This window comes from Solea solea, chromosome 8 (genome assembly GCF_958295425.1).
Source record: "Solea solea chromosome 8, fSolSol10.1, whole genome shotgun sequence".
Taxonomy (NCBI): domain Eukaryota; kingdom Metazoa; phylum Chordata; class Actinopteri; order Pleuronectiformes; family Soleidae; genus Solea; species Solea solea.
In genome coordinates, this window is record NC_081141.1 from 10,803,392 (window position 1) to 10,825,841 (window position 22,450).

General features: G+C 38.8%; 3 protein-coding genes across 3 annotated transcripts; all 3 read right to left on the reverse strand.

Annotated features, from left to right (window-relative positions):
- Positions 1-219: 219 nt before the first annotated feature.
- psat1 (phosphoserine aminotransferase 1) lies at positions 220-7,336 on the reverse strand. The gene is made up of 9 exons (XM_058635150.1): positions 7,108-7,336; positions 5,968-6,028; positions 5,041-5,110; positions 3,884-4,089; positions 2,511-2,683; positions 1,726-1,895; positions 1,089-1,217; positions 809-946; positions 220-607 (listed from the first exon to the last, which is right to left on the reverse strand). Exons 1-9 carry the CDS (start codon positions 7,162-7,164, stop codon positions 505-507), a joined length of 1,107 nt encoding a protein of 368 aa, XP_058491133.1. The 5' UTR covers positions 7,165-7,336; the 3' UTR covers positions 220-504.
- Positions 7,337-9,031: 1,695 nt separating this feature from the next.
- kiss1rb (KISS1 receptor b) lies at positions 9,032-13,924 on the reverse strand. The gene is made up of 6 exons (XM_058636520.1): positions 13,708-13,924; positions 13,263-13,387; positions 11,995-12,130; positions 10,901-11,139; positions 10,662-10,814; positions 9,032-9,358 (listed from the first exon to the last, which is right to left on the reverse strand). Exons 1-6 carry the CDS (start codon positions 13,922-13,924, stop codon positions 9,122-9,124), a joined length of 1,107 nt encoding a protein of 368 aa, XP_058492503.1. The 3' UTR covers positions 9,032-9,121.
- Positions 13,925-15,747: 1,823 nt separating this feature from the next.
- On the reverse strand, positions 15,748-21,317 carry isca1 (iron-sulfur cluster assembly 1). The gene is made up of 4 exons (XM_058637320.1): positions 21,163-21,317; positions 18,525-18,578; positions 17,894-17,999; positions 15,748-17,349 (listed from the first exon to the last, which is right to left on the reverse strand). The coding sequence occupies exons 1-4, from the start codon at positions 21,295-21,297 to the stop codon at positions 17,201-17,203; spliced, it is 444 nt and encodes a 147-aa protein (XP_058493303.1). The 5' UTR covers positions 21,298-21,317; the 3' UTR covers positions 15,748-17,200.
- Between the last annotated feature and the right edge of the window lie 1,133 nt (positions 21,318-22,450).

Here is a 22,450-nt window from a genome sequence, read left to right on the forward strand (position 1 = left end):
TAAGTTGCTCACAATTAAATGAAATGATAATCAGTGATTCATGCAAGTGATTTATCAAGTAGGAGACCCAGTTATTTGATGGTTCCAGTGTCTCAGATATGTCATGTGTCCTTGGAAATGACAGCTGACCTTTGTCCTTATTTTTGTTACATTTAAAAGATGAGACAATGAATTAATTGACCATTCTTAAAAACACAAAAGTACACTGCAACATGCGAGTATTGCCAAGTTAGATTTACTGAAATGTAAACATATTTTGAACAATTAACAAAAAGTAGGATCAGCATGTCAACACAGTATTAGTCAATGAATTCATTGCAGGTGTCATGAACACATTACTGACAGTAACTGTAGTGGTTAAATTGTATCAAGAAGAATTAAGAGGTGTTACAAAACAGGCATCTAAAAGGTGCATCTTACAGATCCAACATGGATTTCAACAACAGGTCAACTTTTTATACCATTACTGTAGTGACGATGCCACCATGTGACACAAGGCCTGTTTCATTGGTGCTGTTTGAGAAACTCTTTCATATAGACCGCCAGGCTCTCAGTGTCCTCCAGAGTTACAGCATTGTACAGAGATGCACGTATTCCTCCGACTGACCTGCAGGGGGAGACAAATTGTCAGGTTTGAAGCCTTTAAATGTGGACGTAAGTGAGCCATTAGCAGAATGCCATGTGCATCCAGTTGATTTTGAATGAACTTCAATGTTTAAAGAAAAGATTCTGGACACAGTCTTTCCCTTGTTATCTGTGAAGGCATTAATGGGACAACTAGAGGAGGAGGCGTGTCTGACAAACTAACCTGTGTCCCTTCAGTGAAATCATTCCACGTTCAGATGCTCCGTTCAGAAACTCCTTTTCCAAGGCATCATCTCCTCCTTTCTTCCCCACACGGAATGGTGCATTCATGCGGCTTCGACAAGCCTCCTCCACAGGACACCTGCAGGGACAATAGTTCCACTTTTAATTTCACGTCATGACTTCATACCGACTGAAACTGACCGAGCATTCCCGGCAGATTTCAGACTTTTATTTGTTGTAACATTTGCTGGTGAGGGTAGTCCTTATTCTTGGATACTCACACATAGAAACCATTAGAGGCGTTGATGATGTCATAAATCATGGAGGACTTCTGCTTGTTGAGTGTTTCCATGGCTGCGCTGCCACCGTTGCTCTTGATCCACTCCAGCACAAGAGACATTATGTAGATACTGAGGTAAAGAAACAAACACATCAACACACAAAATAGGCTATAGTGAACAGCCTGTGTACTATATCATATACTGCACTGTATAAAAAGTTATCTTGAATAACTTGATTTAATAATATCAGTAAAGATTTTACATTTTTATGAGATTATGTCTCCACCACTAATTTTCAGGTTGTCATCAATACAGCATGATGTCCATTTCGTATTGGAGGTGCAAGGTTGCAGATGTAGGTGGAGCTTTCAACTCAGGTCCAGTCGGACTCTTCCAAATATATTGGTTTTATTGCACTGACCAACATAATAAACTAAACTTAAGGCTTCAAAATGTCAGATCACAAACCAATGGATGATGATCACTGTGGGTGGACATTTGCTACACATAAAGACAGAAATTCACTTCTAGCCTTTTCTCTTTGTCCAAAGGTGAAATCTTGCTTTTATAAAAACACATTAGATCTCATTTGTTGTATAGTGCAGAAACAGAAACGCAGCTTGTGACGGTTCTGTACCTGAAACATGGTGGCGTGTTGTAGAGCGAGTTCATGTCCGCCTGCACCTTGTAGTCCAGGATGACAGGACACTCTTTTAGAGCGTGGCCTAACAAGTCCTCTCGTACGATGACCACGGTTACCCCGGCACAGCCTATATTCTTCTGAGCACCGGCGTAAATCAGCCCAAACTGCACACAACAACACAAAAGGACACATCACACACAAATGACACTACTTTATCTATAGCCATGCAAGTGATTTGTTTGGGGACAAGCAGCTACTGTGTGACATTTCAGGCTCAAGAAGTAACTGGAGTTTAATTTTCTTCTCTAATGATAATCTTAGCACGTTTCAGTGCGTTTGTTATTGAAGGAACTATTTGATGTTAACATGCAAAAGTATGGCACGTGAGCATGCTATTCATGCTACGATCAAGTCTTTATTTGTCTTACTCTTTGGTTTTAAGGTTTTTCTCTTTTTTACAATATATAACTATATTTTTGTTAGTACAATTTCAATGTTGATGGGATTAGGCAATATGGGAAATCTAAATTGACCATTGAGGTATGAGTGTGAGAGTGAGTGTTTTTTTGTCTCTATGTGGCCCTGTGATGGACTGGCGACCTGTCCAAGGTGTACCTCGCCTTTCACCCTATGTGAGCTGGCACCAGCTCCCCCTGTGACCCCCCGTGTGGATGATAAAGCAGTAGAAGGTGGATGGAATTCCAATTACTTTGTCCTTTATATTCTACCGGTTATAAATCATTTGTGACTTTGACATTAATAATAACTCCTGCCCTCACCTTGGACACGTCCACAGGTCGGGACAGGAAGTTGGAGGACATGTCGCTGACGAGCACCACGCCGCTGGTTTCAGGTGTGAAGTTGTATTCAACTCCGTGGACCGTCTCATTGCAGCAGTAGTACACGTAGGAGGCCGAAGGGTTCAGAGTCCAGCTGCTGGGGTCAGGGATTTCTGGACAAAGAACAACCACAGGGAGTGTAAAGCAAGAGGAACACAGTTCAGCCAAAGTAAAGAGTTTTACGTGTACCAAGTTCTCTAGTTATGGAGCTCACAGGCTTCATAGACCCAAGTCTCTGAATCACAATCCTCACAATCACAGCTTGAGTTTCAGTTCAATCTCACATGTAATATTAAGCCTGGAGAAGTGAGAGCATATTGTATGAATCCACTTCTTACACAAATAACGAATGAAATTTAAGTTTCCAAACACGTGCCATTAAAAAAAAACTAAAAAAAACCTGATAAACAAGAGTGGAAAAGGCCGCCCACATACCAGTCTTTCACTGACAGTTGGCTCCAATTGTCTGTTACATAATAGTCTGAATTCAAAGCCGTGCAGACTGTGTAGAGTGTGTGTGTGTGTGTGTGTGTGAGGTCTAAAAAAACGTATAAACCTATCTTTCTGAGGACATTTTGACCTTGTGGGGACATTTTGTCTGCACCCCACAACTTTAAAGGGCTTTTTCAGGGTTAAACCCTGGTTTTAGGATTAGGGTTAGAATTGGGTTTAGGTTAGGATAAGGTTAAAGGTTAAGGTTAGGCACTTAGTTGTGATGGTTAAGGTTAGGGTAAGGGGCAAGGGAATGCATTATGTCTATGGTGTGTCCTCAGTGAGATATCAAAACAAGTTTGTGTGCGTGTGTGTGCGTGTGTGTGTGTGTGTGTGTGTGTGCGTGTGTGTGCGTGTGTGTGTGTGTGTGTGTGTATCCTACCACAGCAAGAATGACAATGACCCACTCATTAGTGCTAAAAACAATTTTTGGGATTAGCTGAAAGTAAATGACGGTTGAACAATTTGGGTAAAATATCTAATTGCAAATGTTCTGATAAATATTGCTATTAAAGTTAGATTGCAATGTAAAAAAAATTCCAAGTCAAGTTTCAGTCCAATATTTCCTGTATTTTCATAAGAAACTAACAAAATAATAACTATTGTACTCAATTATGTGCAACTGAATAAGCACAGAACAAACAATTAAAATACAGGACAATTAAATTACAGCCTTTACGATTTGCTACTTCAATTTGTGATTTCCATTTAAAACAATGAATTATTCAGCCCTACAGTGCATAGGTTGAATTTGAAGTTTTGTTTTATCAGGAATAATTTCTTAGTAACACGCCTCCCCTCATGCACACACACACACTTACTTGTGTAACTGTCCAGCTTCGGGTGGACAATGTTGACTTTGCCGTATTTCTCGGCTTCTTTGGCCGCTTTTGCAGACCACGTGCCGGTCACCAGGTAATCGGCACACTTGTCTTCTTTAAGGCCGATCAGGTTGAGAGGAACGGCGCTGAACTGTCCGGAACCACCACCCTGCAGAAACAGCACCTTGTAGTTGGCTGGGATGTTCCTGGGAAGACGAAGGCCACGGTGTTTACATCAACTCACAGTGTCTAACCCATTCACACTGAACAGAGACACGGTTTAAATATCAACACACACAAAAACCAACTCACACATTTGTAAATGTAACTCTCTGGTGAAGTAAATGTAAAAAAGTCCCTTTCTAACTCTGTTAGTTAGCGATGAGTGAATAATTGAAATACAAAACCCTTTAATAAAAATATGAATGTAAAACATCTGGATATCAGAATATGTCTTAACATATTTTTTATAGTTTGCATGATTTCTTGACGATGTCACAGTTTGCATTTGTATTGTTATTTAGCTTCTGAATTGTACACTTTATGTTCTCTATATTACTCCTCACAACAGTGGCTGCCATTGCACTACATTATACGAGTCATTCCCTCATCATTACGGCAGCTTGTGTTTGATTGAATTTGCCTGGAGTTTACATGCGTTGGGTTTCCTCCCACAGTCCAAAAACATGCAGATCTGGGAATTTGACTAACTGGACATACTAAATTGACCATAGGTGTGAGCAAGGGGTATAGATTTGCGTATGGACGGTGGGGATTTACACCAGCGCCCCCCCCAGTGGTAGAACTGAATTCATGGTAAAATAATAAGCCGCTGCATGAAGAGTTGCAGGTTCAATTAAACTATGTTTTTTGTTGAAGTAGTGAAACACCTCGGCTCAGCCCAACCTTAAAACTTCTGTCTTCAATGAACTGAAATGTGGACGAGTTTTGAGGAGAAACTGATGATGTTGACGAGTAACTTGGAACTATAGTATCAATCCCATTGTTTACTTGTCAATAATCAATCCTTTGTAATTCTGGATATGACGTTTTCCCATTTTATATTATATGAACACCAAACTAGTAAAAAAAAAAAAAACATAATAACAATTTTGAGAAGTACAATGAAAGGGAAAGGGAAATAAAATGTTACTTACAACAACTCTCGCAGGAGACTCACTGATTTGTCCATGATATTGTCAAAGTTTGATGATCGGTGACCCATCTCTGGAGTAAAATAAAAAGACATTTTCGTCTTAATATTTTGGTCATTTAACACACATAGCCCATACTCACACAGTTTATTCATATACATATACATATATATATGTATATAATCACTTTAAGATAAAAGTTGCTTGGTTTGTAGACTTAGAACAAGCTTTTAACTAAAGCTGCAACTAACGATTATTTTCATAATCAATGAATCTGTCGATTATTTTCTCGATTAATCGTTTGGTTCATAAAATATCAAAAAACCTTAAAAAATGTTGATCGGTGTTCGTCAAACCTGAAAATGATGATGTTCTCAAATGTCTTGTTTTGTCCACAAAATTATCAACTTTTAATGATTTCTTTGTTATCCAATCTGCAGTCTCACCACTAGATGTCACTAATTCTTACACATTAGACCTTTAGTGAACGTAAGCTTAATAGAAACCCTTGTTTGGGTAACGATATACACAAATGTCGTCATCATCCTCCAATGTTGAACACTTGTATTGCAGCTACATTGTATAAGAATTCAACAGTTTAAGATAAGTGTGCCAAATAAACTGGTCACTGGATGCATGTAGGGCTGAAACAATTACTCAATTAATCAATTACTAAATGAATGGTCAACTACATTGATGTTTTTTCCATTATTAAAACAAGTTTTCTGATTTTCCAGCTTCTTAAATTTGAATCTTTTCTGGTTTCTTTGCTCTAACAAATAAATAATTAAAACTGAATCATTTTGGTTTGGGGACCTTTGAGAACAGCATTCAGTCAATCATCAAATAATCGTTAGTTGCAGCCCTAGACGTGTGTAATTAGAACGAACAATACATTTGTTTTACAATAATCTGTATCTTTCAACTCACCAAGAACACTGATGCCCATGCCGCTGTAGTCGAGCAGCTCCTTCTGTGCTTGCAACAGCACCTGCAACATGACACATGTTCACCTTTTATACAAAAACACCAGCAGTCACAGAGGGAAAAAAGGGAGGAGCTGCTGTGTGGTTATGTGATGTCACTATTAGACAAAACAAAAAATTGTCCTCTGCATGATCACACAAAAATAACCTCAGAATTTCATCTTTTTCCACTGGATTACACATGGAAGCCTCAGTGACAAAGGAGCCAAACAACATGAATGGCCTAAACTCAAATATCAGCAACAACAACATACATTTAAATATTTCTTTGTGAAAACAAAAATATACAACTCCTGTATCTCTATTTCTACAAGCGGCCACAGACAGGTTTGCTTTTTAAACCACTTTTCAATCTTTTATTTGTTCCATACAATTCATATAATTCTCCACATTTGCATCTTTATGCCTCTATATTTATATTATACACATTTGTATTTTTGATGGAATAAACTTCTGCACATAGAAACAAATGACACCAATTATATAAAATAAAATAGGACAAAAACATGCATAAAATACTGTAAATTTCCCCCATAGTGGGACTAATAAAGAATGATCTTATCTTGATAGATAGATAGATAGATAGATAGATAGATAGATAGATAGATAGATAGATAGATAGATAGATGATTTATGTTGATTATGATTTATGTAAATTTACGTTGATTTATATTAATCTTGGGTTTTTCTGCCACCTAGTGGTCACATGCGCTGCTGCCGGTCTGGCACAAAGAAATAGCTTTTTTTTCACGCATGAATGAATGAGGCTGATGCAACTCACCGGATTGTTTTCAGCCTGAGCTGCAGCGGCCACAGCACGCACACACACACACGCACACACACACACTCCTCAGTTTCTCTCTGTGGTCAGATTCACGCGACACTAAAAGAAAACACGTCGTTTTTTTAATGTTGCTTTAATCACAGAGATAAACGAGGCTGGAGCTGAGACACTGAAGCATCCGTTCAGTAAATCATCTGCAGCAGAGAGACGTGCAGATGTGCAGCCGTGTACTCTGTGTTCGTCTGTCCACAGACTCACATTTAGCGATATTATCAATGTTACACAAAGGTCCAGACTTACGGACTGAGGCAGTTTTGCAGGTCCAGCTCCAAAGTGGATAGTTCGCTTCTGCTCCATGTTGTCACCGCTGTCCTGTGTTCGTGCAGCTGCTGAACGATGAAGATGATGATGATGATAGTGATGATACGTAAGGTTGGTGAACTTCTCCTCAGTGTCAGTCTCAGCCTCAGCTGCTGTCTCTGCTGCAGCACCGGTGTCTGTTCCTGCTTCACCGATGACACGACGCTGAGAGTTTGTTAACTGCACGTGTTGCGTTCAAGTGCTGCTCGTAAATGTACAGTCTGTGCTTAGTGAAGTATGCGATGTATAAGATTTAAGGTTTAATAAGATTTGATTTTACGTTTCCATCTGATCAGCAGGAGTAGCAGTGTAATTGTAGACAATCTTAAACTATATCTTGGCATGGGCACCTCTGTAAAGGACTCCTTTTAGTGCACATACTCTAACGTACAATTTTCTTTGTCATCACCTGAAAGCATCACGGAGAAATCAAAGCTCAACGTGCCATCCCATTGGCTGGTGTCTTATGTCAGCTTATTAAACAATTGTCATTGGTGAATGTTGTTTTAGATGTGAAATGATTGGCTCCAGTCTTGTGTCTCTGGAGAACTTTAATGTTTTTCATTTCAAACATAAGAAAAAGGAAAAACTGTTCAAATAAAGCGTCTGACTTTGATCTGTTACACTCTCATTACATTATCTAACATGTGCTGTAGGAAATATGCAGTTCTCGTGGCCTTTGGCTGTGTGTGCACATGTACAGCAAGTAGTCACTTGTATTTTTCTCAGCAGTAATTCAATACCATCCAGTTTGGCCACTTTAAAACAAAGTACAGCTTTTTGGATACAGATAAAGGAAGGAGGAGTTTTCTCATGTCAAAAGCTTACATCAAAGCTTACTTAGTGATTACATTCCCTTTATACTGTTAATTTTAGCTGTTGAATTTCATTTTAAATGACGTATTTGTTGCCTTTGATATTTTCTTTGATTTAAAATGATATTGTATTATTTTGCTCGTTTTGCTGTTTTTGTCTTTTTAGCTGGTTAAATAAAGGAAAATGAATTGTGTTGTTTTTGGTTATAGTTGTTTTTTTAAGAATATAAATCCAGGTTAACTGTGATGAGCCGGAGCTCTGACTGAAATAAAACATGATCATTTGTAGAAATAAACCAATAAATAAATCAACAAGCTCCAACATTTTGACGACAGCGTGAGTCCAGCTAAGCTAGGAAACATGTGACCAAGATAATTGTGTTTCAGTAGCTTGTGAAAATCACAAGATCCATCCCATCGGTTTGGTTTTGTGTGTGTGCATGTGTGTGTATGTGTGTGTGTACGTGTACCAGTAGTCCTAATGGAGACCAAAGGGGTAAGATGTGAAGTTAGGCATTAATTGGTTATAGTTAAGGTTAGGTATATATTTCAGTCAGGCAGTCCAAATGAATGGGTTAATTAATGCAGTGTCCTAACATGAATGGCTGATCACTTAAGGATAGATGAACGCTTGGTTTTAGGTTCAAGACTTAGTTTCAGGGTTGGGGTTAAATATCTAACAATTAGTTATATACTGGTGAATTATTGTAGGGCTTCCCATGAAGACAGATATTCAGGCTAAGATTAACTTCTTCTGTTTGTGCTCAGAAGTGAAGATGACTGGATTTTTCCCCACACCACTAGTATTTGGCTAAGCTCTATTAAGAGCTATCTCCATATGAATGCAGATCAATTAAAATGCTGATACCACCTCCTATGCACTTTACATGGACTTCTTATCTGCATGCAACTAAAGCCTGCTCAATCCTGATGATTAGGACGTGGTTTCTCAATCCTGGTCCTCATGACCCACTGTCCTGCATGTTTTAAATGTACCAATGACTACAGAAAAAACATATTCTTGTGTTTGTGTGTGCCTGTGTCTTTACAGTATAGCACTGTGGGTGGTCTGCTCTCATGTCCAGAACAAACTATAAATAAATGATGCATGTACAGTATCCAAATGTTCAAAGTGGCCTTTAGGACCCAGATGAAAGAAAGTGCATCTCTGCGTCTGCTCTGGGAGACTGTCGATCAATCTCCCGCCCTTCCTCTGTGTCCACGTTGCCCACTCGGACTCTGCTCCTGGTGCGCCACAGAAATATGGCGGGGAAGGCGTGTCTGAAGGCCTTTCTGAAATTGTTGCCCATGAAGGCATAAACCAGGGGGTTGACAGAGGAGTTGGAGTAAGACATGCAATGACCCCAGATCTTCAGCTGTGGATAATTGAGACAAGCAGACGACAGATTTTGATTTTCTTGAAAAAGAAGAGAGAGAGATGTATCAAAGAATAGATTTGAAGGGGCGTTTGGTTGTGAGGCAGAATTGGAAATGCATCATCGAGTGATGGTTCAACTGCTCGCAGATACACAGTGATGTCAGAGAGTTGAATATACAGTAACATGCATAGCACAGACCACAGGCTGTGTTTGTGAGGGAGGCTGCTTCTTAGTTTAACCATCGCACCACAATTGTATCTGACCAAATATCTATCCAGATCACACTGAACCTGTTTCACCATTTTTTTTTATTAACTCTGCCCATTTGCAGAGTTATGAACCAGTATTTATACCAACTTAAATTATTTTTGATTTATTTGTGAGAAATGGAAAGGTTTTGTTCATCTTTAGGAGACCCCATGAGCCTTAGGTGCTTTAACTATGGAGAAGAAGTTAGTGTCAGAATTGAAAAAACTGAATTTCATTAAGCTGTAAGTTGTGTTCATACAGTTTTCCAAATGTCATTTTAAATCCAAATGACCAAACCAGACATTTTTGTCATGCATTTCGTTGCTTTTGCACTGAACATGTATGTGTTGTATCACCATCCAAGAAAAACAACAACTCCTACATTGCTGCTAAATGCTAAAAATGTGTTTTTCTCCTGCTACAGGCCGTCAAATCTCTGTACTGTCAGAGTCAGAGTCTGGTTCGCATTGTTGGCAGTAAGTTGAAGTCATTTAACTGGCCTTTGTCACCAGTTTAAATGACACAAAACTGTGAATCATTTGGAGGTGGATTTCGATGCACCCTCGTTTTTCATATTCAGGCTTCTACATCAGCATGTGCAGGGTTTGTCAACCCTGGGCCCCAGGGACCCACTGCCCTGCGTGTTTCCTTTCTCCAACACACCTGATTCAAATGAATTGATTGTCATCAGGCTTTTGCAGTGCTTGCTGATGAGCTGATCATTAGCACCAGGTGTGTTGGAGCAGGGTAACATCTAAAACATGCAGTGGGTCTTCAGGACCAGGATTCAGAAAACCCTTCACTAGAGGAGCCAAGGATTGAACCCACAATCCACTCTATCACAACAGATTTGAAGAATGTCCTGTTATGTTGTCAACAAAACACACTCTGGTTAGCAAAATTTCATTGGTGATGTGAAAGCTGGATAAATGTTTGAACAATATTATTAACGTGTAAATAAATGCATGAAAAAACAAACAAATCTGGGGGGAAAGGACGTTTACTTTCAGCATGATGAGAAAATAAGTGTGCATCATGAAAAGTAATTCACCTTGTACAGCACGTAACTGCGGAGACCAAACGCCTGCAGCAAGATGCAGACCTGGATGGGGCCCCAGCAGATGAGGAACAGGGCCACCATCACCACCACCATGCGAGAGACTCGGGCCCGCACTGCGACTGCTCGCTCAGTCTGAGCCTGGAGATGGAGTGAGGAGGGAAGCACACACCTTCTGTTCTCTGTGGCTTCAAAAATCGAGAAAATAATGCCTGAAAAGAAAGCTTTCTTACTTGGTAGCTGCTGTCGATAGGGTTGACGCTGGGTTGGCCCATGCGCTTGAGCATGAAGGCGTAACAGGCAGTGATGGTGAGCAGGGGCAGCAGGTAGACGGCCAAGAAGCTGTAGATGATGAAGGTTCTCTGGAGGTGGGCCGAGGGGAAGATCTCAGTGCAGTACGTCTGAGGACCAAACCAGTATCCTGCCTCCAGGCGCTGGTACACGGCCACAGGAATGGACAGCAGCAGGGAGCCTGGAGAGGAGAGAGGATGCTGTTTAATAGCTCTGTATTCTGACAACTGTAGGTGTGCCCATATACTCTGAGCCCCCTTTCAACTGCTTAGTATTATGCAGTTTCCTGTTTAGCTTGAGGCTAGTTATTAGCACCTCAAGCACCATTCTGACTCACTGCCATCCAGGAACTGAAAAATATCCAGTGTCTAAAGCTGACAGTGCATACAATCAATGTGCCTGCGAGTCTGAAATATGTTCAGGGGAATTCTAACAGTGCTGCTTTAATCTTAGTTAACGCCAATCAAAATAAATACTGATAGTTACTATTTTAAAAATCATTGCAGATGTAATATAAGGTCATGTTTCTGTGACTGACAGGTATTCGTTGATCACATTGAGCTAAAACTTGGTGGTTGGTGATTTAATATGGAGGGAAGAATTGAACTCGCAGACATATTTATCCCGACTGTGTTCACATAATGTTAAAGTTTAGATCTGTAAATCAGGAAAAATCCAGCAATATCAGGCTACACTTTGAAAAACATTGTATTTCAACAAACACATTGAAAAGAAACTGACAACCTTCGCTTTAAAATGCAAAAGAAACCACTGCAAAATGAGATATTAGTGAAAACCAATGAAAATGTCTTCAATTTCTGTGTCAAGCGGCGTATTTTTTTATAAAACATAAACAGTAGATTATGTTATGTAAGATTATGCAGTTGCTAAAAGAATGTTTTGATGGATTGTTTCTTAGTAAAAGGTAAACACAAGTTGTACAGGCAAGAACGTTGCCTCTACTTCATTATCAGTGCTTGTATAAATGTGTGTGTGTGTGTGTGTGTGTGTGTGTAGTTTTTCTTTTTATTGATACCTATCCAAATAGAGACAGAGATGGCCAGAGCCATGCGGGGGGTGCGGTGCCGCAGTGACTGCAGAGGATAGACCGTCACATAGCAGCGGTCAACGCTCATCGCTGATAGAGTGATGCATGTGGCCTGAGCAGTCACCTGAAACAAACACACACACACAATAACATATATATAATATAATTCATGCTTTTCAGTAAAAAACAATAATTAGTTGGATGTTTGTGTACAAACAGGAGTTTTACTAAATCACATTAACCACTGACGTTTCTGACTTACACAAGTGGTTTTTCATCTGACAGCATTTTTTTATAATTATGTACAAAGGTATAAAGTAAGTCACAACTGTAAGACGACAGTATACTGTTTTTGTCAACATGGATTTTTACCATCATGGGTTTTATCATGCACGCCTGTATAATCAGTGGTGTGTGTGTGTGCGTGCGTGTGTCCAGGTATTACTAATGTTGTGGGGACCTAAACCTGTTTACACAGTCACATTATGGGGGATTGTCTTCCTTGTGGGGACAAAAAGCAAGCCCCCATGTGGTGAGGTTTAGGGTTAGGCCAGTAGTAATTAGTTAGAGTAGTTCTCCAGGAAATGAATGTAAGTCAATGCAATGTCCCCTCAAGTCATGAATGTCGAGTGTGTGTGTGTGTATGTGTCTGTGTTGATCAAACAAACCTATCTTTATGAGGACATTATGACTGGTCCACACAGTGGAGTATCTGTGTGTGTGTGTGTGTTCCACTACAGCTACCTCATCAGATGTTATAGGCATATTTTCCAGTAGATTTAATAGGGTATTATTATGTTTACTGCCCTACATTTCTTTCTAAGAATTGCTGAGTTATAATAAATTCATCTTCCTGTCGATCAGTCAAAAATACTAGTTTTTAAACTATTTAACAATGTATCACATAATGCTGAGCAGGTATTCGTTGATCACATTGAGATAAAACTCAGTGGTTGGTGATTAAATACAGTAGCTGGTAAAATGGAGAGAATAATTGAACTCATATTCAAAGATTCCAAACAGACATAATTATCCCGACTGTATTCACATCATGTTAAAATTTGGGTCTGTAAGACAAAAAAGGCTACACCTTGAAAAACATTAGATTTCAACAAACACATTTAAAAGAAACTGACAACCTTAGCTTTATGTGTGTACCAGCTCTATAGTTTTCCCAACAATCCCATGTCTATTCACTTACTGTATATATATGATAGTATATATACAGTACTTGAAGTAAGTGAAGTGTTTCTCACCTGCTGAAGGTAGTTCACTAGTCGGCACATGAACTCTCCAAAGATCCAGCTGGGAAGTGGGTACAGTGTGGCAGTGAAGGGCACACAGCACACCAGAAACAAGATGTCAGTCGTGGCCAGGTTTACTACAGGAGAGAAAAGTTTAAAAACATGTGGATTCATTCAAAAATACAATATATTTATTGTATATTATATATATATATAATACAAATCTGTATCTGCACCAAAACACTGGCAGTTGCTGAGGTTTAAAATATAAGGAATGGAGCAACAATACAGCAAATAAGCATTGTTGTCAGTAACAAACATTTACAAACAACTTTATCTATAAACAACATTACTGGGTTACCTGTACAGTAAATCAGGGAGCAAAATAAAGCCCAGTCTGATGTGTTACATTTTCAATGTTTCCTTTCTGTTCCCCGTTGTGTTCCGTAAACGTTACCTATGAAAAAGTTGGTGACAGTCTTCATCTGCTGATGTTTGGTGACCACATGGATGACCAGCGAGTTTCCCACCAGGCCGACCAGCATGATGAGGCCAAAGAAGGTGGGCACCAGCCAGGCGTCGACCAACACAGGCGGCCCCCGTCCCTCTGAGGCTGCGGACTCGTTGCATACAGACCCACACCCTGGACTGGGATTATCTGAGGACTCCACCATCGCCTCCTTCACAGTGTTTGCTGCCACAGCATCCACAAGACTGAAGGAAAGTATCTGATGGTTGGATTCTCCTTAGAATAAGTTCAACACATAATCACATTCAATAAGCATCTTTATATAAATATAACAATTTTGTCTCACCTGTGTTCAGCAGTGTGTCTCTCTCTGCTGTCCAAAGCAATAGACTCCTCTTCTGTTCTCGGCAGGTCTGAGATGAAAGCACAGTTGGACTATCATAACATCGAGCTTGTGCTTATGTGTGTGTGTGTGTTTGGGGGCTGTTAAGAGGAAAAGTAGTAGTAATTTTTTTGTACGCTTTTATGTGGTTGACAAGGCGCTGACATTTAAGGAAGAAGAAGCTTTTAAAGAAAACCTCCATCATCCTCACCATCATCGTCATCATCCTCACCATCATCGTCGTCATCCTCACCATCATCGTCGTCACCAGCCTGTAATTACCTGGGACTGGGTGCCCTGTGAAATTGCTGTGAAAAAAAGACAATGTCCTCAGCTGAGGCTCCATTTGTTGTCTACAAACAATCACAGTGAAAATGTGTTTGTTATGTTCATTCATTTTAAGCTGTTACTTATGGATTATACATGTTTTATTTACACTAGGGAAAGAGTCCATGGATAGACATATAACACAAAGCTTTGATATACATATACTGTATATAAATCACTTGGGCCTCTTATATATACAGCTGGGTCTCATGTTCAAGAAATAAAGGTCTGGCATGGCTAAAATAGGGGGGAATTTAAACTAACGTTCAGTGTATTATAATGATGAATAAAGTGAATCTGGTTGAATCATGGAGGCAGCTGGTGTGCTGTCGTGGTGACAGTACACCATGATCTCCCAACATTTCCATTTTCATAAGCCATCATTACATCCTGCACTGCGCACACGCTCCACTGCAAGACACACGAACAGTGCTGTGTTTTATATTTCATATCCCAAATTTAAATATTGCCTTCTTCAGATAAAGATGTCATTTTGTTTTATGATCACAGAAAATACATCACAGTGGAGCACAGCTGTTGTGCATTTAGGCTTCTTCATTCTTGTATTTACAAGTGAGGTCCAACAAAGGGTAACGGGCTATATGGAATGCATTATGTCAATGATGTGTCCTCACTAAGACGTCAACACAAGTGTGTCTAAATGGTCAAATGTCAAATGCGCTTGTTGCTGAAAATGATACCCAAACAAATGGAGAAAACACACCAATTTAGTCTCTTTATGTAGTGTTACAATATTTCTGTTTAATTTAATTTAATGATTAGATACAGATTCAAAAATGTATTGATATATATATATATATATATATAGATATAAAAAAATATATATATATACGTGTATATATATATATATACACATGTTTTTGTTCTCTGTTGCTAATGGTTTCAGAAATGTATTCTATGTGAATATTCAACACATTTTTAATAAGGTCCCATGGCTTTTTGTCAATCAAAGCACTATTGCTTTTTTGTGTTGTATAGTTTGATGCAGATTTACCACCTCTGTAGCTCCACAATTTATTTAATTCTCTGGTGTTTTCCACCCTTACTGCTCATCAGTGTCATTTCCAGACACTGCAAACAGCTGTTGTCAATACAGTTAAGTCCTTACAACCCTCCATGACCATAAAAGAGCCCAAAAGAGCCAGGCAAACAAGGCCCCATGTAATGTAAGATACCTTCAACAAACCCTACACATCCCTCAGCCAAGACGGGAGTGATGACGGCTCACCTGCCTCACGTAGCGAAGATTTGCCAAGAATTCCAACAGTCGAACAGAAAATAAAACAGCAGCAACACAATTTAATTATACTGGATTTATCCTTTTATTATTTCATATGTACAGATATATTGCACAGTTTTCAATCTGAAAAGTGAACAATATACATAAAACACAAGTTCCTGGCTTTCGATCAAAGGATCCTCATATATTATGCGAGGGATACGCGTGTTTTTTTTGTGCGTAGGTTTCTACTGCTTTGTGTGTTTGTTTATGCAGTTCAATGTAGATTTCAATTCTTTACATACACACAGAGTTAAATAACAACATTAGCATTTCAAAGACTATACAAACTGAAAAGGCAGTTACGACACTCTCAAACTCCTCTACTTTGACACTGTCCTACACCAGTGGTTATTATCAAGCTGTTCATCCGACAGCTGATGTGGATTCAAGTGGACAGATTCCAACTTTATCCAAGCAGAATATTTAAAGCAGCACTGTGCAACTTTGTTGCCGTGGATTTTTGATGAGTTCTGATGGCGCGTTCAACAGACATGGCACACATTTTTCACGCAAAGACGAGAAATTTGTGTTGTGATGTCCCAGAATTGTGTCAGACGTGGAAGACAAATATATTCGTGCTGTAGGTATGTAACATGAGCAAGGGAGGGTAAGCAAAAGTAAGAAAGTGAGGTTGGTAAGCCTAGTAACCTCTGAACATCTGTTGAGTTAAGCCATTAGACCCAGGTGAGTATTTGCAGGTTGTGTTTACTCGCATCACGAAACACAAATAATCCAATGACTATATTTGCGTCATGTGGCATGAGTTTGTTGTGAACGCATCTAAAAAAAATTGAGCATTACTCTACATGCTTGGCCCGATTCTGGAACTTTCTCTTGTTCAAAACTGAACCAAGTGTAAGAATGGAGGTTCAGGTGCAGAGTGACGTAGGCTCCATTTTCCCTGTGACAAGTCTGTGAACCATTCAAATTATTTTCAAGCTGTGAGTTTAAGATTTTAAAAAAAGTTGCACAGTGTTGCTTTAATAGCATCTCTTGTCAAAACAAACCTGATCAATGTTTCAGTGTAGCTCTTAGGCTATTGTACAAGTACCACCTGCATACAAATCATAGATTTAACTAAATGAAAATATTGTGCGCATGTCAAGACAGTGACTAAATAAAAAAAAAAAAACTGCTTCAAGGGTCCCTCTAAAGATTGTTTTAAATGCTGAACCCAGATTACTTTAAAGCAGTTGACATCACATTTATAAAGCTAAAATAAATCATGGTTCTGACAGTGATGTTGAAACCTTCAAAGTGTAAAAAGACGTCACACTTGGGCCTTAATATATCGTCTACGCCAACGTTCTCCAGGAACAGAAGTGGTGGAACGGGAGGCACAATCACATCTCAAAGATCTCCTCATACCCAGCTTCCTCGTCACCATTCAGTGTCTCAGTCTCAACAGATGGGACAAGGTTCTTGAAATGGGGGAGGGGCAGAGCGCGGGCAGGAAGCGCCCGAGATGCTCAGATGTTGAAGCTCTCTCCGCAGCCGCATGTTCCTTTGATGTTGGGATTGTTGAAGACAAACTCGCTGGACAGCTTCGTCTCCACAAAGTCCATCTCTGTTCCCAGGAGCGTGAGCTGGGCCTTCTTCTCTATGAACACCCTCACACCTGCAGGAGTCACAGCACAATCTTTACGTTGACATGAGAACCCAGCCACAGTGATCCAGGTTTGATGACACATCGCAGAAGACAGTGTGTTTAAAATATTCAAATGTTAAACTTTAAACCTTGCAGTTGCATAATTTTTTTATTTTTTTTTTTTTTTTTTACTTCAGCAGACATTTCAGAAAATGACAGCCTCCCCCATGAACCGGGTTATATTATATAATATTAATTATAATGTATTTATGGAGGAAAAGTAATTTTCTCCAACTAAAAAATGAAAAATGTATAGTTTTATAACTTCAATTTGAAGAGGAGGTTGTGCTTCATCAGGGACATTTCTTAGTGTAGTGCTGAACCATTAATCCAATAACTATGTTTAAAGAAATTAGTATTTTGTCCTCCTTGATTTCTTCGGTTACCTTTAATTTATATTTTACACAAATCACTAAGTTCTTTTACACCAACCTGCTGATGCTGTGAATCACTCTTATAAAAACTGTATTTATACTTCCTTCCTTCTTTACTATGGCAGTAAAATGTCACTTACCGTCCTGCAACACCTCCTCGTCTGATTTGTCTCTCTCCTTGGTGTAGTCCAGTGTGTAGGTCAGTCCATTACAGCCCCGCGTTCTCACTCCAACCTTCAAACCAATCTATAAAGTACCAGACCGAGATAATTACTGTGTGTGATGTGTCTGACATCTTTCCACACTCAAAGATGGAGTGAAACGTTGGAGATCAATATTAAAGAGAGTTAATACGTGCAGAAAAATCTGAGCTGTTGAAACAGTTTCAGTTTCAAAGGTGGAGAAGGCCCAAAGCTAAAATCCTGTGTAATATCCTTAAAACAAACCATTGGATTTTCCTTATAGCACCTAATGTTTTACTTCATGAACTGCGTTACTGAAAGACAAATCAGTGATCCAAAAGTGATTTAGGTAACAGTTTTATATGAACCGTTACCTAAAAAAACACCTTGATAAGATCTTTGAATAATGATGAAATTTATCTTGTACCCGCCCAGTGCAGAGGAGGATGGATTACTTTGAAGGAAAACAATCATACGTGTTGAAACTTTAACAGTTAAAAGAAAACAGCATTCTGGTGCCACTCAACATCAGGTCAAGATTCACTGAGCATTTGATGGTATAATATTTGTAAATAAAATGTTTACTTACATATTCTGGTTCTTCCTGCAACAAAACCCTGATTTTGGTCACAGCTGCTGGAGTCTATAGAAGAGACATTAGAAATGAGACACTGGATTAATACTTAACTAGATTCTATAGACATGTAAGTGGGATAATAAACTATAATAAATAAATAAAAACAGTGGACTTGGTCAAAATTAAGAACTGTAACTGTAATAATGTAGTTAGTTGCAAATAAATTAATAAACATAAAAAATGCTTGAAAGTGATTGTCATTTTTGCCAATAACATTATAACATCTTTAAAGACCCCATTCAGACATCCACCCTGAGTGATTTGATCACATGCACACAGCCGTATGTTTAAGTCGGAATGCTTCCAATCCAACCTGAACATCCACAGGACGACTTAGAACCCACTTTCACAGCTGTTGTCCTCTGTCCTGCTGCAGTTTCACATTGTTATTTACTTCTAAGCTCCAATACTAGGAGTGGGAATCACAAGGTACCTCACGATACCATGCATGGTCCATCGTCCACGTTAACAACAATATCACGATACAATGCTTCTGTGATAAACAACGTATTGCAAGACAATCATACAATGATACATTACAATATATGTCTGTCTGAAGAAAACAAAACGTCTGCAAAAAGTAAGTGCAAGATTTCCCTATTTATTCGCTACATAGAGAACAAAGTGCAAAAAGTCTATGTACTGAACATTATCCCTGACTGACTAAACTGACAGCAATCGTATCAGCTCACCTCTAACAAAACACACAAACACATTGGCAACAGACTCATCTTTGTTCTTGCAAACTCATGTAATTTGTGTATTTGAATACAGGGTGGAGGACAACAGATCTGATCACATGTGGTCACAGGTGAAGCATCCACAGGTGCAAACATTCGTACTAGATGTATGCGACTGGATCTCTCAGGGCATAAATTGATAATAACAATAACAACAATAATAGTAATAATAATAACAATAATAATAATAATAATAACCAAAATAATGATGATAATAATTGGAATAATAATACCAGGTTTGAAGAGGGCCTAAGAATTGCCCTCAACATCCTCAGCAGGAGAGAACACAAACACTGCATGCCTGTGTGTTTAATGGAACCTAGCTAAAGCAAGAAGCCTTGCAGATTTACATATCGTGAGAGGATGTTTATTTTTCCGTGTTTGCGGATGTGTCAGTTTATCCCCACATGTTTTTGGCCCTTGGGGAAAACTCATAAACCTGCTGTGGATGAGTAGATAGAATGGCACAGTGTTTTGGGCTGTGTTTTTCTTGTGGAGTCATTTGGGAGACTCAGACAAGTGGCTACATTAGCCACATGGTGCTAATCCTTTAAAGCCAAATGCACTCACGTGTATGTGTCTGCTTGATTGATTTAAGTTGTGTGTTTTTAGAAAGACAAGCAGTGCTACTAGTGAATAACATTTTACCTGGAGCCCTGAGCAAATATTTTGCATTTAATATTTATTATTTGTACTTTATTGTAGCACTTGGTAACATTTATAATTATCACAACTGTCCCTGCCCACAATAGATTACAATAAAACATGTGGAATAATTTGCAGAAGCCTCCTTGCTGAGGGTCGTCACAGTTATTGACTTCATCCAGCTCCTCCTCTTATCAGCTCACACCACCATGCTCACGCATTATCTTGACACAGCAACTAACACCATCCCGCCTATAAAGTGTGATACTGCACCGACTGGTCTGTTGCAATCTTTACCATTTCATGGTTTATAAACCAATCCATATGAAAATAAATAATGATGAAATAAATTAAAGTAAGCTGTAGCTTATCTTTAACGATATAATTAATGTAACGCCTAAGACTTTTATATTTCAAAACTATAATTGACGCCACACTCTGTGACGACATTTGTAGTGGTGTTTAGTTTATGCTCGGGCTGAAACAATTAATCGATCAACTATCTTGAACTATTTTTGATAATTAATTAATCGGTTTTTAAGAGTTAAAAGATGTTCTCTGATGTTTGAATATTTTCTGGTTTGCTACATTTAACAACGAAAAAATCTGAATAATTTTGATTTATGGACAAGACAAAACATTTGAGAACATCACCATCATCATCATCAACTGATAAATATTTTTTCAACATTTTCTGAAATTGTATGGACCAAACAATTCAAGACAATAATCAACATATTAATCAATTATGAAATAATTGTTAGTTGCAACCCTAGCTGGGATAAACAGTTACCGATATCGACTGATTTGAAAACGTTTTCTTACGACGTGTTTTCGGTCATAGCCTCTCGTCCAACTGACGTTTATACATATGTCAGTGGCTAACACCGTCACGCAACCAGCCTCAAAGTAATGACATCATGGAAATAAGAACTGGAAAATAACGAGTAAATTGATCAATGTCATCCTCAAAAAACTACCCTAGTGCGAACGTAAGCCATCACAAACAAAATGTAGTGTTTGCACTATATTCTGTGACACTTCGTTAAAGTCATCGATGCTTCAACTAGCTAGCTTAGCTAACGACCGATCACGTAACTGTTTCTGATGGCAGCTGGTATTCACGACATACTTCCTGGATTAAAACACGTCAGATTGAAGCGTGGTGTTTCCACGCGACTTTGCAAGCAATTGTTCATATTTACCAGTGTGAGTGCGGCTCTTGTAGATAATATCTTTCTTTTGTTGACCGCTCGGACAGTCGCCCTCACCAAGGAGGCAGACATGTTGCTGCAGCCTGAAATCAAAACATTAAACGGCGCACGCGCATAGAAAGACATGACCCTCTCAACAGTTGCTGTTCAATGATTGGTTGATGCTTTGACAGACGGCCTTGTCGGCCAATGAGATTACAGATTAAATCGACCACGGAGTTGAAAGTCAGTTTGTGTTGCGTAATCGTACACAATCTCGAAATAATACAATATAACAATTTTTCTAATTGGAATGTTCTACGTGAACATGACTGTGATAATTGTTTTGTTCAAGCTATGTAATTAATTTTCTTGTTTTCTATTAAATAGATGCGACAGTTACTGTTTAATTAGCATCACGTGTATTTGATTGGCAAACAGCGTCTTGTGACTGCTACTTTCGTATATTTAATGCAATATCAATAATCTAGTGTAGCATTTTGGAGAGTGTATTGGCAGAAATTGACTACCGTATAAAACGCCTCGTTTCTGATTTAAAACAGAAAAGCTTTCAATTTTTGTAAAATTAGAGCAAAATGAAAACATGAGTTAGTGTTGGTTACTTGCCTGCCACCTGGTGGCGGCATACGGTGCCTCCATCAAGTCCACGCTTAAATATTTATTTAGATGTAAATATTACAAATAGAAAGTGAAACCATGAATGTGTCAAACACGATTGGCTTTCACCAAGAATAACATAGTACAGTATTTGTTGTCCTGAGAACAGACAAGAATTCAGACATCTTACTCAACACTAAAGCTACTGCTCAAATCCCTACATAAATACAGGTGTTTCAGTTTCAAGAGGGCTTGCTTTGCTTTTGAATTATTTTGAATGCAACGTACCTTTCCATTTTTTCTTATTGCAGTTTCCCGCTCTTTATTTGGTCTTGTCTGCAGACTGTTAGGCTTTCTTTAAGCTCTTCTTGAAAAAAAAAAAAAAAAAAAACCCTTGTCCCATTGTTGTCCAATGTTGTAGAGTTTCCCACTTCAAATAAATGTCTAAAGTACTTTAGTCAAGGGGTCTTGCTTTACAGAGGCAGCCATCTTGTACCCCAGACTAGTCACACCAGTTGGAGCATGTGTTTTACATTTTAAGGTAAAAACTTACTACCACATTAAGACCTGCAACATTTCTGGTAGGCGAACGCCAAAGGAGTTGACCAGAGGAGTCCTCAATTCAGGCTGGAAATACTACATATTGTGTGGGGGGAAAACACAACATAACAAACAAAAATTT